The sequence below is a fragment of the Vicugna pacos genome, chromosome 14, assembly GCF_048564905.1.
Source record: "Vicugna pacos chromosome 14, VicPac4, whole genome shotgun sequence".
Lineage (NCBI taxonomy): Eukaryota > Metazoa > Chordata > Mammalia > Artiodactyla > Camelidae > Vicugna > Vicugna pacos.
In genome coordinates, this window is record NC_133000.1 from 48,776,667 (window position 1) to 48,791,421 (window position 14,755).

At 38.3% G+C, this 14,755-nt stretch overlaps 1 protein-coding gene across 8 annotated transcripts in view; it reads left to right on the forward strand.

Moving 5' to 3' along the window:
* Positions 1-14,755, forward strand: part of SCEL (sciellin) — a 97,717-nt gene that overhangs the window by 19,281 nt on the left and 63,681 nt on the right. For all 8 annotated transcript variants that reach the window (XM_072976373.1, XM_072976378.1, XM_072976375.1 and 5 more), the window contains 5 exons: positions 972-1,040; positions 5,698-5,766; positions 6,372-6,410; positions 7,462-7,542; positions 9,872-9,937. In XM_072976373.1, coding sequence (XP_072832474.1) covers positions 972-1,040; positions 5,698-5,766; positions 6,372-6,410; positions 7,462-7,542; positions 9,872-9,937 — 324 coding nt within the window. The remainder of the gene's footprint in view (positions 1-971; positions 1,041-5,697; positions 5,767-6,371; positions 6,411-7,461; positions 7,543-9,871; positions 9,938-14,755) is intronic.

The following is a 14,755-nucleotide window of genomic DNA, read 5'->3' on the forward strand; positions in this document are numbered from 1 at the left end:
CAAGTTAAAAATTACATCTTGAATAGTATGCTGTTTTGTTACTTTTTCTGATTCAATACCTTTGATCTGTCAACTTCAAATGATGCTTTGAAATGCAAATAATACAGTAAATCAAGGTATAATTCTCCAAAGAGCTTGCTTCCCCTGTATCACAGGGTTATATAAGGCATTAAATAGTCTTTTTTTTTTTTTGCTGATTGATCAGTCTGATCAAGATATCCCCACTGCTTTGAAGATCATGATTCCTACTATTGAGCCCTCCATCCTCTTCCCTTATTTTGTTCTCTTCTCCCCACGCCCCACCTTTTTACTGCTTATCTGTCTGCCTCAACTCTGCCCGTCTCTCCTCTCTCTGCTTCTCCTTTTCTCCCCTCTCTTCTCCTCTCCTTCCCATCCATCCTTTCTCTATTCTCCCACTTTCTTCTTTTCATTTCTTTCCAGCGTCTCCTGTTTCTCTTTTCCTTTCTTCTCACTCCCTCTCTGCTGCCAGCAAGGTCTCTTCCTCCAACCCTGTCCACGGTGCTGAACTCTTAACAAAGCAGTTTGTATGTAGCTGTTGTGCTGGCTTATGGTGCTGCTGAAACTCTGCAAACAGAACAGAGATTATAAAGGATTGAGTTTCTATTACATAAAAGTCGCCATCATTGACAAGAGTGCATATTACTTATTAACCATTTTGTATGGTGCGTTTTTTGTTTTCCATATCCTTATCCCCATTTGAATGTGTTACTATAGTTAGAAATAACTGGACCTAGAGAAGAAGTCTTATTAGCATGGGGAATTGGGTTTGCCATAATTTATCTATCCAAGCCAAAGCCTGGGAAGACTTCAGTACTCCAGTTCTGTCTTGGTAACATGTACATCTTCTACATGAATAGGCAAAAATTTTACAAACTATTTACAAACTATTTATATTTATAAACTATTTTTTGTAGTTTATTTGGTATTTCTATGATTATTTTTTGCTACAGGAACACAAATGAGAGAGATGAGCCAAAAGCCACAATCAGTCGGTACAGATCTGATGACACTTTGGACAGGTGAGGTGTTTTGAATCACGTAAGTGGAATGTGTAACATATGTTAAATCCCATGTTTTATAAAGGAAGAGGTATCTAAATGTTTACCAAAGTAAGCTTTGAATCATGTTATTTTATCCCCAGGGACAGAGGGGCTATAAAGATTGAATTACCTTCTTTTTTAAAACTCACAAAATCTTGACTCGATATGCTATTTTCCTAAAATCCTGCTAATGGTTGATTAATAGTAAAAATTCTGAAGAAACTGGCTTGAGTATAAGTGGGGTGGGTACTACGTGGACATGTTCAATTTGAAATAGAGAATATGGTTTTTCTTACAAGTAGCCAGTTCTTGTTCTAACTTTGGTCTTTCTAACCCCAAGGCAGAGAAACAGCAGTTTCTGTGTAACTGACTTATGGAGAGACTGTCTGTGTTAATAATACAATAGTTTTGATCCACTCTAGGATAAAGACATGAGCTCTTTACTTTAGAAAGTGAAACTGTTCTTTCAGCAGTGGGGTCACCATACGGCTGTAGAATGAGTCCATTGTGTTGTGCCTGTTGTTGGCTCACTGTTACATGGAGGGAAAGGGCCCATCCGTATTCAGAAAACTGAGAAGTGTCTATTTAGGTCGTAGTGTAAATGCTATAAGTCACATTCTAGTTTTCTATTTGGTAGAGGTGCTTAGTAAGCGTAAGTAAAGAGCCAGGTTAACATCTTTGACATCTAGACACAGTGAACACCTGAGGCCATTGAGAGTTGAAGCCTCTCCCTGTAGCTAAAGCTGTGCTTCTCAGGTAGACAAAAATGCCACCTGCCGCACTTTAAGCACATATGCTGAATCTTATAGTACCTAACAGATATTCAGACCATGCCAGTATTAATTAATACAGCACATGCATGTACTTCTGCACACTTCGTAGGTTTTCAAGTCAATCTTCCTAATAGTGGGCAGTCAGCACCGGTACCCCTAAGGAGTTGACTTCTCTCTTGTAATTAACAGCCTTGACAAAAATCAGTCTGTAAAAGTATATATGCAGGATCTCATCTCAGAGTGGAGACAGGAGTCCCAGGACCCCTGTCTGTTCATCTCGGCCTTGCAGGCTGTCCTATTGCTCTGTTCATTGAAGAAGGAAAACTTACTTCTAGGAATGAATTTGCAAGTGAGATAATTATGTCTCAAAACAAAGTGAATATGCGGGAGACCTAAACCTTTGTAGGCTATATGTCTGAAAGTTTATATTAAGACAGTCAAGATAAAGCCTTGGAACATTAGCAATGGACTAGACCAGACCTCACAGGCAAGCCAGTTGAGTCATTCTCAGCCTCAGCTGCAAATTAGAATCACCAAGAAAACTTTTCAACTTTACTGGTAACTTGGTCCCACTACCTCTCATCCCTCAAATTCTGACTTAATTAGTCTGAGGTGGGATGCAGGTATCTTAACGCTTATGAAGTGATTCTGATACACAGCCAGAATTCAGAACCACCAACCTTGCCCAAACTCTTTATTTTATACACTGAAAATGAGGGCAGAGCTTTCCTGCTTTATTTACACAGAGATTTAGTGGCAAGTTTGGAAGAAGTCTTCCAGTCAGCTCATTCTCCTTTCCTGTCTGTCTCCCAACAGTGAGCTACATCCAAGTGTGGAAACAGACGTGAGGGAGAGAACACAGGAGTCAGTACAGAAAGTCACGTCCTGGTACCAGGAGTCAGACTTCCAGTGTGCAGGCCACTCCAAGTGCCAGATATGAAATAACTTTAGCAGAAGGATGATCAAATATATGAGATGTGGGAGTGTGTGTGCCATTTCAATAATAATCATGCAATAAATGAATATGAGAGAAGTACTGAGTTTACATTTGAAGAGTTCCTTTTTAAACTGTACATCTGTTGGTAAAAAATATGAAGTGTTCTAAAGAAACGTAAGTGAATAATGGTGTGCATAGCATGCAGTATGGCCCAAATCCTGAAGATGATCTCATGCCTTGTTTGGAAAACCTAGGTTAGGGAGACCTCTAGTGTTTCATTGTGGAAGTGTAACTTTTCCTTTTGAGCATTTTGCTAATTATACTGTTTAGGGATTTCCTGTCTCCAAGACCGACTCCTATTAAAACAACCTATTTCATATCACAAGTTGGCAGAAACTTAGTTTCTAAGAGAAATGCAAAGTTAGTCTCCCTAAGTAATAATAAATTGGCATGTACATTGGAATGATGGTTTAGAGTCCCCTCTATTATTCTGTATAGACTGATCCCGCTAGTGGCATGGAAGAGGTGCCTCCACCTAGTGGAGGTGAAAAATAATAACTGAAGGAAAACATGTGGACTGTGCATGTTGGAACAATTACACTGCAGAATCAGGCTACGACATGTGAAAGACTTTGCAGATAGACTACTTCCCGGCTGTGTGGGCAAGAGAAAGCCGCCTACCTTCTCTGAGACTCCATTTCTTCATCTACAAAGTGAAAATAATTATGCCTACCTTGTAGGGACATTATGAATAGTAGAGGAGATGAGGGGCAAAGCTGTAGGTAGTTATTTTTATTATTACATGCAATATTGCTCACATAGATTTACACTGTAGGATTCTGATAAACTTCGTTTAATTTTAACATCAGAACCCTCCTTTAGTTAAACCTTGAGAATGTTTGAAATTAAGGTTCTGTTTGCTTTAGACAGATTGTTATCTTCAGTGTACCAAAGTAGCAATCTTCCAAGATTATTTTTATCTTATATGAGGATCTCATAAACAGCTATAAACTCTGGGTAGCTTCCAAGGAACACTTAAGATTTAGGATTACCTAATGTTTATGGTATTCATAGTGGTTTACTGCAGAGCCCTTTAAATGTAAACACATCAGAGGCTCAGTAGCAATTAATGTAGGGGATATATTTAGTCTTTGGCCTAATGATCACCGGAGTGATCCTCATAAGTTTTCAAAACATGGATTCTGGAATTCTGTACAGGTTAATACCTGTATTGCAAACAGTCTATTGAGAATATGAAGCTCTGGGGGATTCCAACCTTCCTTCCTCTTTGCATTCAAGAGTTATCAGTTTGTGGCATTGCGTACCATAAACAGAAACTCTTTGGGTTGACTCAGAATTTTAATGTATTAGAGTTATTTTCCCAGTGTTTTAGTTACATGTGTCAAAGTCTAGGAATTGAAGTTGTTTTAAACTTCTGACAATTAAGTCATATTTTTTCCAGATGATTTTTTTTTTAGAGCAAGGTCAAGTTAGTGTCCATCTTCCCAGAAACAGTTTATATTAAGCCCTGCACTAAAACTGATGTTAAAAGGGAACATTTAGAGAAAGTTATAGTAGACCCATAGTATGGGATCAACAGAAGAATCTTGCTGACCTTTTGTTTTTCTAAGACTAATTTTGCCACATCCTCGTTTTGTGCAAGCCTGCGGAATACTCCAGAAGACAGCCCCGTGTCTCAGGAAGAGCTTTCCTATCTGGCATGTTCTTCCTGGAAAGAAGAGAAGGAACAGGGGTTGCCATCGTGAAATCCCAGCATTGCCAAGCAGACTACAGGATTCTTAGTTTGTCTTATGACCCAAAGGATGGGCAAACACACCTTTTCCAGACTTACTCTTCTTGAGGAGACCTGAGATTAGAGAGATTAAAACCTCTGACAGCCCATAAGGCCTGTTAACTCAATGTGTTAGTCAAAGCAAACAAATTCGCCAGGGTAGAGTAACCCTTGGAACAAGTTCCCTCTAATGCCCCCACATCTCTGTGGTTTAGCACAACAGAAGATTACTGCTTGCCCTCATCAGAGTCCAGCGTGGCTAGCTCGAAGAATAGAGGATGTCTCTGCTCCATGAAGTGACTCAGGGTCCTATGTTCTTTCTATGTTTGAATGATGCCATCTTCAACCACTATGGGTACCAAAGCCATGGGGCTAGGGGAAGAAAGAGCGTGGAGGATCACACAAGAGGTTTTATGATGGGTTTGGAAGTACAAAATAATATTTTTTCGGGGGAAAGGGTATAGCTCAAGTGGTAGAGTGCATGGTTAGCATGCATGAGGTCCTGGGTTCGCATCCCCAGAACTTCCTCTAAGAATAAATAAGTAAACCTAATTACCTACCTCCACCAAAAATAATAATAATAATAATAATAATAATAATAATAATAATAATAATAATAATATTTTTTCTTGCATTCTTTAGTCTAGAACTCAATCACATGGTCCCAACTTAATTGCAGGGAAGATTGGGAAATGTGGTGCCTCTGAGTGCTCAGAAGGAAAATGAGTTTAGCAGACACATAGCATTGTCTGTGCCACAAAACATTTTAAAAAATTGCTTAAGTTTTCCATTGATGCCTTTTACTGACATAGAAATTTCTGTCATTGGCTAGATATATTACTAAACAATACTGAATATGATATAGATAATAAGTTAAATGCTCAGTGAGTCAGAAAGTCTAGTTGAAAAGCATAAACTTTAGAAGTTACAAATGGTATCAAGATAGCCTTATACATAGATTTTGTCATAAGTGCTTTTTTCTAATTGTAAAATTTTCTAAAATGTAACATCTGAAAAAAATTGTCTTTACTAGAGAAAGGTCATGTTGTGAAGTGATTCTAGCATGAAAGAGGTCTGAAAGGAGTTTAACAATCTAAATGTTAATCCAGGCTTTTGTCTTACTTCTTCATAAAGGATTTCAGACAGAAATGATGCTGCTAAGACATATAAAGCCAATACCTTGGATAACCGACTAACCAACAGGTACTAGTATCTGCTAACTTTGGGAAAGATTCAAGTACGATATTTTGCCAAGCATGACTTATTTACTTACCATTCTTCAATCCTACTTAATATCTTTCTGTAAATTCTTAAACTTTTTTTTTTAACCACAAATGTTCTGATGTAAAAATCTTGACTCCTGCTTATGGTTAGAGAAAGACAATATCTTATTTTTGGCTTCAAAATCAAGAGAGTTCATTGCTTCACGCCACCATTCTCACCACATTTATGTTTCTGTTTAAATTATCCTGGTGGCAAGATTATGAGGTACATGTAAATGCCAATTTTGCATTCCTATTTTTAAAGAAAATTACTGAACCCAGCAAATAAAAACACTGGTCTTAAAGGATAATGAATTTTCTTAAAAAAAAAGAATTCTTTTGGGATCTAGTACACAAAAGGTAAAAAAAATCATGAAATCAACCTTTCAAATTTATTCAAATCCTAATGCTTTCTTTTTTCTTTCTCACAAATAATGTCTAACTTATGATAATAATAATGACTCTAAATCCATGGACAGTTGCAAATTGATGCAAGAATTCATTCTTTGTTGCTGATCAAACTTTGCCTTCTCTTTTCCTTACCAGAAATGGGTCCACGTTTCGATCACCGGAAGCGACAAAGACGTATGTAATTTTCTAACTGACCTTACATTTTAAGGACAAAGTGTATTTCTTCCTATGAGTCCAAGAAAAATCAGGGTATATACTGCCCTCAGGCCAAAGTTTTATTGTAATACAGCCATGCCCCCATAGCTTCAGCAACTTTGAGTAGTAGAAATACTGAAATGATCTGCAAAACTTCAAATATGTTTCTCTCTGGACTTTAATACAGAAAGTTTGATGACTTCTGCTCTAACCAAACACCAAATCTTAAGTCATTCTTTTTTTCTTTTCTTTTCAAAAAATCTAGATTTTTAACTTTTTTGCCTACAGAATTTTAAAAAATTTTCCCTACTCTAGTGGCAACTCCTCTTGTCATACATTTCACTTGCCTTCAAAAATGCTCATCACTTCTGCAACTCACTGAGTTATAAAATTATAACGTTGCTAGTGATCTATGTAGATGAAATATATTTTTCCCCTGGAATGTACTACTAGCAGTTATAAACAGCCAAATTAGGTAGGTTTTTAAAAACTTAGTTGGTTTTTAAATTTGTATCTACAAATAAAGTACTTTTCACACTGGACTGCACCTCTCAGTAGTTGAAAAAGGTCTGGGTATACTTCCAATGTTTTGAGGGTCTGCATATATTAATAAATACTAAATAGAGATTTAAAATGGTGTGGTTTTTAAATGTTTCCTTAAATAAGTTAGTGCTTTTAATGCAAACGTTGCAATATGATTCTGTTAGTCACAACATATACAGGTCAAAAAGTATATGAAAGAACCCACAGCACATTGGCATGGATCATTCTGGGTTTCAGACACACAGTTCATGTCACATAGTGAATGACTTCTTCATTCAGTTCCTTCAGTTTTAGTTATTTAGATGAGAGCCTGGCAATTTGGAAAACGGGTAAAGTCAGGAAGCACTTTTTCTATTGTTGCTCTTTCATCCTCACGTGAAACATTTTGGGATGGATTCAGAGCAGGTGGGAATGTGACTGGATTATAAGACCTCTTAGAGAAAAAGTTTCAGGAATGTGATCATTTTTTGTTCTTGTGATGAAACAGGCAGCCTGGAGGTTTGTTCAGCGCAAATGCCACCAACACCCCAGCTCCCACCGCTGCTACGACTCCTGTAAAGAAAAAGAGGTATGATGGGCTGATTGGGACTCTCTCTTGCTGACATTATGTAAAGGATTATTTTTTATTAATTTCTAAACCAAATCATCCACCAGGGCCCCCAAGCAGCTTTCAGAAGTCGCTCTGCCCTTCTTCCAGTTCCCTTCTCCCCTTCCCAGGAATCCAGTGCCCGCTGGCTTCTGCTGTCCTCAAACCTCAGACCTTTTCCCCTTTAATCTCCTTTTCAAACATGCCATCTTTTTTCCTCAATTTTATTGATAAATAATTGACATACATCACCAAATAAATTTAAGGTGCACAGCGTAATACTTTGATTCACATGCATTATGAAGTGATCACCACAATAGGTTTAATTAACATCCATCATCTCATATTAATATCCATCATCTCATATAACATCCCTAATCTCAATAAAAAGAGAAAAAAAAAACCTCTCCTTTTGGTGAGAACTCTCAGGATCTACTCTCTGAACAGCTTTCCTACATGTCACACAGCAGTGTTAACTGTGATCATCACATTGTACATGACATCCCTAGAACTTACTTACCTTGTAACTGGAAGTTTATACCATTTGACCACCTTCCTCCAATCACTTCCACCCCCCTGCCTCTGGTAACCACAAATCCGATCTCTTTTTCAAATATGCCATCTTAGGATCTTGAATAAGTAGGTAGGTAATGTTTTGATGATAGAGCCCAGATATTAAAGGGCAAGCTACTTCAGGTGACACATTTTAACAGAGTCCTCTGACAGGAAGTGCCTTACCCTGCGTAACAACGGCAGTGTGGCCAAATGTCACCAGGCTTGAAACCTGCCTGCGTGGTTGCCTCCTCCTCTGCTCTGCAGATTGGGCCATTTCCAAGCACGGAGTCAAAGGCCCTGTCTCGAGGTGTCAATCTGTGTCTGTGTGTTTTTTCTTCTTCCTCCAACTCTCCCTGCATGGCCTCCCGCTTTAGCCTGTGGTAAGTTCCGTTTATCTAGCAGGCACGGAGGAGTAACTAGAACTCTGGGGACAGAATATCCTTATGTGACAAAAAATGTGATGGTGGAAGTGATTTTTGCATGTTGAACAGAGCACAGTGCCCATGGATCATGATGCAAATGGGGAGCAAGCATCCACGATCCTCAGTGCTTTTGAAATTTCCTTACTCTCCTTGCCTGTGTCTGTCTATGCCTGGTAGAGGGTAGGAGGTGCTCAGTGACTGTTGGTGGACTGGCTGACGGTCACAGTGCTGCTGTCATCCTCCTGGAGAGCAGTAGCTGATTCTATCTATTGTCTCCTGCAGTCAGAATTTTGGTTGTATTTACAGAGTTTCAGAAAATGTGATCACCTTTCTCTTAGACCCACATTTCACATACCCATGGTCCTTTGTCTGTTAGGAAAGGTTGGAAGGAAAATTTAAAGTCAGTCAGTTCAGTCTCCTACCCAGTGCAAGAATCTTTCCTCTGGCAGGTTAAGTGTAATTCAGAAGCCAGCAATATGACTCCTGCTTCTGTGATATGCCTCTGACTGGCTCTCGGGATTGCTTCTACGACTTACATTGAACTGAGATCGGCTTTGATTTACTCCCATCACATCTTAGTTCAGTCCTGTGATGCCTCAGAGAATAGAGCTTCAAAAATGTAAAGGACTCTCCTGTCCTTATCCCAGACTTTCCTTCTCTAGGCTGTGTCACTCTCCTCGGCACATCTTCATTTTTGATCGATATCTTAGTCTTTTCGGCACAACTCTCAGCTTTCTCTACCAATTAAAATTACATCCTGGTAATGTGAAGATGTCTTTCTAATTGGATGGATATACATGTATTTGAATATATACATATGCATCTATACAAAACTTAGGTTAGCTTTGCTGTGGTATTCATTTATATTTTCAGTTTTCTTACTTGTCATAGTTTCCTATCATACAATTAAAAAAATATATGCTGAGTAGAGCATAGGATTGTTTTTACTTTTATTATGAACTGCTTCAGAAATGCAGAAAAATAGAGAGAGGTATGTTGATGATAAACACCCTTGAACCTACCATCTAGATTCAACAAATGTTATTATTTTCAAGATTTCCTTTAGACTTCTTTTTAAAGAAATGTCTACATTGTTTAGTTTCAAAGGAAATGGTTAGAGAGGTTTACTTGGGGAGGCAGATAGCCTGGAATATAGACAATTCTTTCCCCGGGCAGGACATAAATAGTATTCATTTTATTTCCAAGACCTTGTAGGGAAGTCATCCTATTGCCTTTTTAACTACCAGTTTACTTTCAGCTTCTCCTGGTAGACATGTGGGTGGGATCAAACCTTTCAAACACTATGTTTATAACTGATGTCTTTTTCTTAACAGACAGTCCTGGTTTCCACCGCCCCCTCCAGGTTATAATGTCACTCCAAGCACAGGATCAAGCAGAAGGTAAGGGAAAGGTTTCAGATGTAATTGCTATGTGATTTCATGGAAGAATGTGCTAGATATTGACAATGTATAATTGTGGATCCTTTGGAATAAACTGGAGGCAATTTTGTAAACTCTGAGCCCTGAACAAGATAGTGCCCAAGGGGAGTGAGGTCAGGATACAAGTGTCCCTGGTAGGAAATCTGACAAGCTTTGAGAAGTGAGTAAGTACCTGTATTTTTAGTTTACTAAGGGTTGCTGTAACAAAGTACCATGAAGTGAGTGGCTTAACAGAAATTTGTTGTCTCACAGTTCGGAGGCTAGAAGTCCAAGATCAAGGTGTCGGCAGGCTCAGTTCCTCTGAGGGGTATGAGAGGGAATCTGTTGCACCCTCTCTCCGGGCTTCTGGTGTTTTCCTAGGAGTCGCTGGCTTTCCCTAGTCCGTATAAGCACCCTTCCAGGCTCTGCCTTCACCTTTGCATGGTGTCCTCCCTGTGTGCGTGTCTGTGTCCAAATTTCCCCTTCTTACCAGTCATATCGGACGCGAGGCCCATCCAACTCCAGGATGCTCTCATCCTAACTCAGCTGCTAATGTCTGCAATGACCCTGCTTCCAAATAAGGTCACATTCGGAGGCCCTGCGGGTTAGGACTCCAGCGTGTGAATCTGGAGAGGATATAATTCAATCCATAAGAGTGAGAGAGGAGGGAAGAGAGGCAAGCACAAGGTGGGGCTCCAATGTGGGCTCCTGGTGCACAGCCATTTTTGCCTGTGACAAGCGCAGGTGTCTGGATGGGAGTATGTGTGGCAAGTTCTTTGTAAGCTCCTTAAGTGACAGATGGGTTGTCTTTTATTTTTTTAACTTTTTTGTTGTTGAGAGCAAAACTCTTACAACTGAAATTATAGACCATGTGCAAGATACCTTGTTCTACAATTTCCATGCTTAGGAATATCAACAACTATTTAATTTAAAATATTTAAGAAGTGATTATTGTGTCCAGATATTGTTCTAGGATCTTGGAATATATCAGAGAACAGATACAGAGCCCGCACTCAAGCCTGCAAAGAAGCAAACAAACATGTAGAACTCCCATAATCTATGCTTCACTAACACGCAAAGAAAACTAGGTCTCTGAGTTGGTTTTGCTTTAGGGTATCCAAAATTGCTTCCATGCCATCAGCCCCTAGAATATCTTCACCATGTATTTCCGTATTTAAATGGGATTCATTTTCCCAGTTCAGCAATTGAAAACGAGAGTTATGAAACAGTGTGCCTGTTTCATATTAGATTGCTTTTCTTCCAAAAAATTTTCATCTGTTGCGCAGGCTTTTTAATGTCTCTTTTATTTCCAAATAATAGGGGTATTTGGAGCCAAATGCCTTATAATTTAGGTTGAAAGACATAAATAAACTTTAGTTGACAAATAGAAACCAAGAGCTCAAGTTGTCTTTTTCACACCTCTGGCTGCATCTGTATACATGTGTGTGTGTGTGTGGGGGTGTATTATATTAAATGTGTTTAACGTATATATAAAATTTTTGAACATGTTGAACAATCACAACTTGGAATTACATCCACCTTCTGTTAAAACATTTTCTTTTTGAATCTGTTCATCTATCGGTGATTTCCAGTTATATGAACTGCCAAGTATGGATTATATTTCTGATTTAAAACCTTCTTTCCCCTCAGGCTGTGTTTAGATATTTCTCCATGAATGATACCCTTCATGGAGCTACCTAAGTGGGAAAATACTAACTATGGGTTCTGCTAGTTACATTGTTCCCTCAGCACTGTAAGTTTCATCCAATTTTGACATGATAGAAAGTAACATACTTAGAAATACTTATTTCCAAAATAACTTCTTATTTTTATCTTCTATTCATTATTCCATTATTAATGTAAATTATCATTATAATAAGCAACTGGTTACATAACTGTATGGAGATATGGAAAGATTATTCATGAGTTAACATCTCATGCATTCAGCACCCATCAAGCTGTGGATCTCTGTTTGCACAGAATTGATAGTGCTTGGCTGTGTGCCCTTAAAATTTATGCATAGCTGGGTTGATTTACATGGAAGATAAAATAAGTTACAATGCTCCTATTTCTGATTCCTGGATCAGATCCATAGCCCCGGAACTAAGGGAAAGAGACTGTTGGACAAGGTTGATGAATTTAGTACCCATTCCTTTTTTAGAGTCACAGATTATTAATATAATGGCTAAACTAAAAGACTTCTTTTTGGGGATCAGAGCTACTGTCATGCCAAGCTTTCAGGGGAAGGAGAGAATAGTAACAATATAGCAGTGCCTTTGATTTCTAAAGTGCTTTTCTTTGGAAAGGCTCAAAGTACAGCTCTATTTCTCACCTTGAATGCCAGTGCATTCTCAGGATGGAGAAATAGCCTTTTGAGTAAAAGCTGAAAAACAGAAGCAATTATTAAATGATGAAAGGAAACAAAGGCTTCAAAAAGAGATCTTTGTCCCCAGAAGAACACAAAGAAAGTGAAAATAGGTCAAAACCAGATAAAAATGGAGGACTGCGATTGTTTAATACTGGCTATTAGCGCAATGCTAACCTTATGGTCCTTCATCCTTAACTTATTCACTGGTCTTCTCCCTTTCTCTCCCCTCCTGTCTTCTGCAAAAGAATTTCCCCTTAATACTAACACTCGCTCTCATTTCTTTTCTTCATTTTGTGACCCTTCATTTTTCCATCACCTTCCCTTTCCCAGGGATTTCATTTTCTCCCCCACACCCCTGTTGGTGGAGCACATTTGGAAAGACCACCAGACTTCCCAGCCATTACAGGATTGGGTCGTTTTCCTAAATATTTTTTTCCCCTTGACCTCTCCATGGTCTTTTACACCATTGTCCACCCCGTCCCTCAGTTTTTCATTTCTTGACTTCCATAGTGTGGAAGAACCAAACTGAGTTGTGTTTGGGTTGATAACTTGTGGTGGTGTGGTGTTTGGATTAAAATATATTACAGGCACCGGATAAGCTGCACCCAAAGGGTCTCAAGCTTTTTTATCAACAGAAGAACCCATGGTATCACATTTTTGTCGGTATTTACATGTATATCTATTCCTATGACTCTAAAAGTCTCAGTTTATATCTATTTCAATCAATCTATCTATCTATCTATCTATCTATCTATCTATCTATCTATCTATCTATCTAATGGATGTACTGGGAATTGAACCCAGGACCTCATGCATGCTAAGCATGTGCTCTACCACTGAGCTATACTCTCCCCCTCTATATCTATTTCTATATCTATGTCTAGAACTATGTCTACATATAATTCTCTCTGTATAATTAACATAAGATTGGGGAGTTCAGTTAGAGCTTTAATGAGCAAATTAAATTTTCTAAAATAACTATATTTTATAGCTAAAGAAGAAAAAGCAATTTCTTAAAACAAGTATCATTTGATGTATAATATACATAAGGGTTAAGACCTCAATGAGTGAACACAATTTTGGAGTTGAGTTGAGGATCGTTGAAAGCCTCTTGCCCCCTTGTTGATCAAACAAGATTAAAGAGAGAAGCTGTAATTCATGATGGTAAGACATAGCAGATAAAGTTCTGAACTTAAATGAAGCTTTTTCTAGTTGATTTCTAAGATAGCTCCTTGGTCATCGGATGTAAATGTTCTCTGATCTCTTCCTTCTCCTGCTGAGAAGCAAACCACAAGCGTAGTGTTTTGAATGACCAACCTATGTCAACAAGATTGTTTCCTCTGAAATCTTCTTTTCAGGTGCCATGAGAACCTGCGATTTCTTTTCACTTTAGTCAGGACCATGTCAAGTTTTAGCTTTATAATCACTGTTCCTCATTATACTGATCTGTCTCTCCTCCCAGCTCTGTAATCAAACGCCTGCTTCATTGATTTCCCCTCCTTTCCATGTTCAAATCCCTTGTATCTTAAAAAATTAGGCTCCTAAAAGTTGATAGCCTAACCACCCAAGTCCATTTAACTGGTACCCTATCTTGCCGTCACGGCCAAAGTTCTTCAAAGAACTGATGACACTTGCCATCTTCATTTCCTTGTTCCTGCCATTAGTTCATGGAAACAGCTCTCCTCAAGGTCACTAATGACCTTGCTGATAAATTCTTGTTGACATATCAGTCCCTATGAATAATTGACCTTTCATGTGGTGCCACTGGCTATTCATGCCTTTAAAAGTCTTCTCTCTCATTGTCTTTTGAACCACTCCCCACCCCACCCCAACACACTCCTGAATTTTCTTTTACAGGCATACCTTGTTTAATTGTTCTTTGCTTCATTGTGCTCTGCAGATATTGTGTTTTTTTTTCAACAAATCGAAGTTTTTGTGGTAGCCCTGTGAATCAATGCCATTTTTCCAACAGCATTTGCTCACTTCATGTCTCTGTGTCACATTTTTATAATTTGCACAATGTTTCAAACTTTTTCATAATTATTATATTTGTTATGGTGATCTGTGATCAGTGATCTTTGATGTAACTATTGCAAAAAGATTACAACTTGCTAAAGGCTTAGATGATAGCATTTTTTAGCAATAAGGTATTTTTAAATTAAGGTATGTACTTTTTTTTGACATAATGCTATTGCACACTTAATAGACTATAGTATAGTGTAAACATAACTTTGATATGCACAGGGAAACCAAAAAATTAGTGTGACTTGCTTTATTGTGATATTTACTTTACTGAGATAGTTTGGAATCAAACCCACAATATCTATGAGGTATTCCTGTGTTTCTCTAAACATTTTATCTCAACCTCCTTTACTACCTCGCCATGCTCTACCAAGCAATTAATAAATGTTAATGCTTCTAAAAGCTCAGTG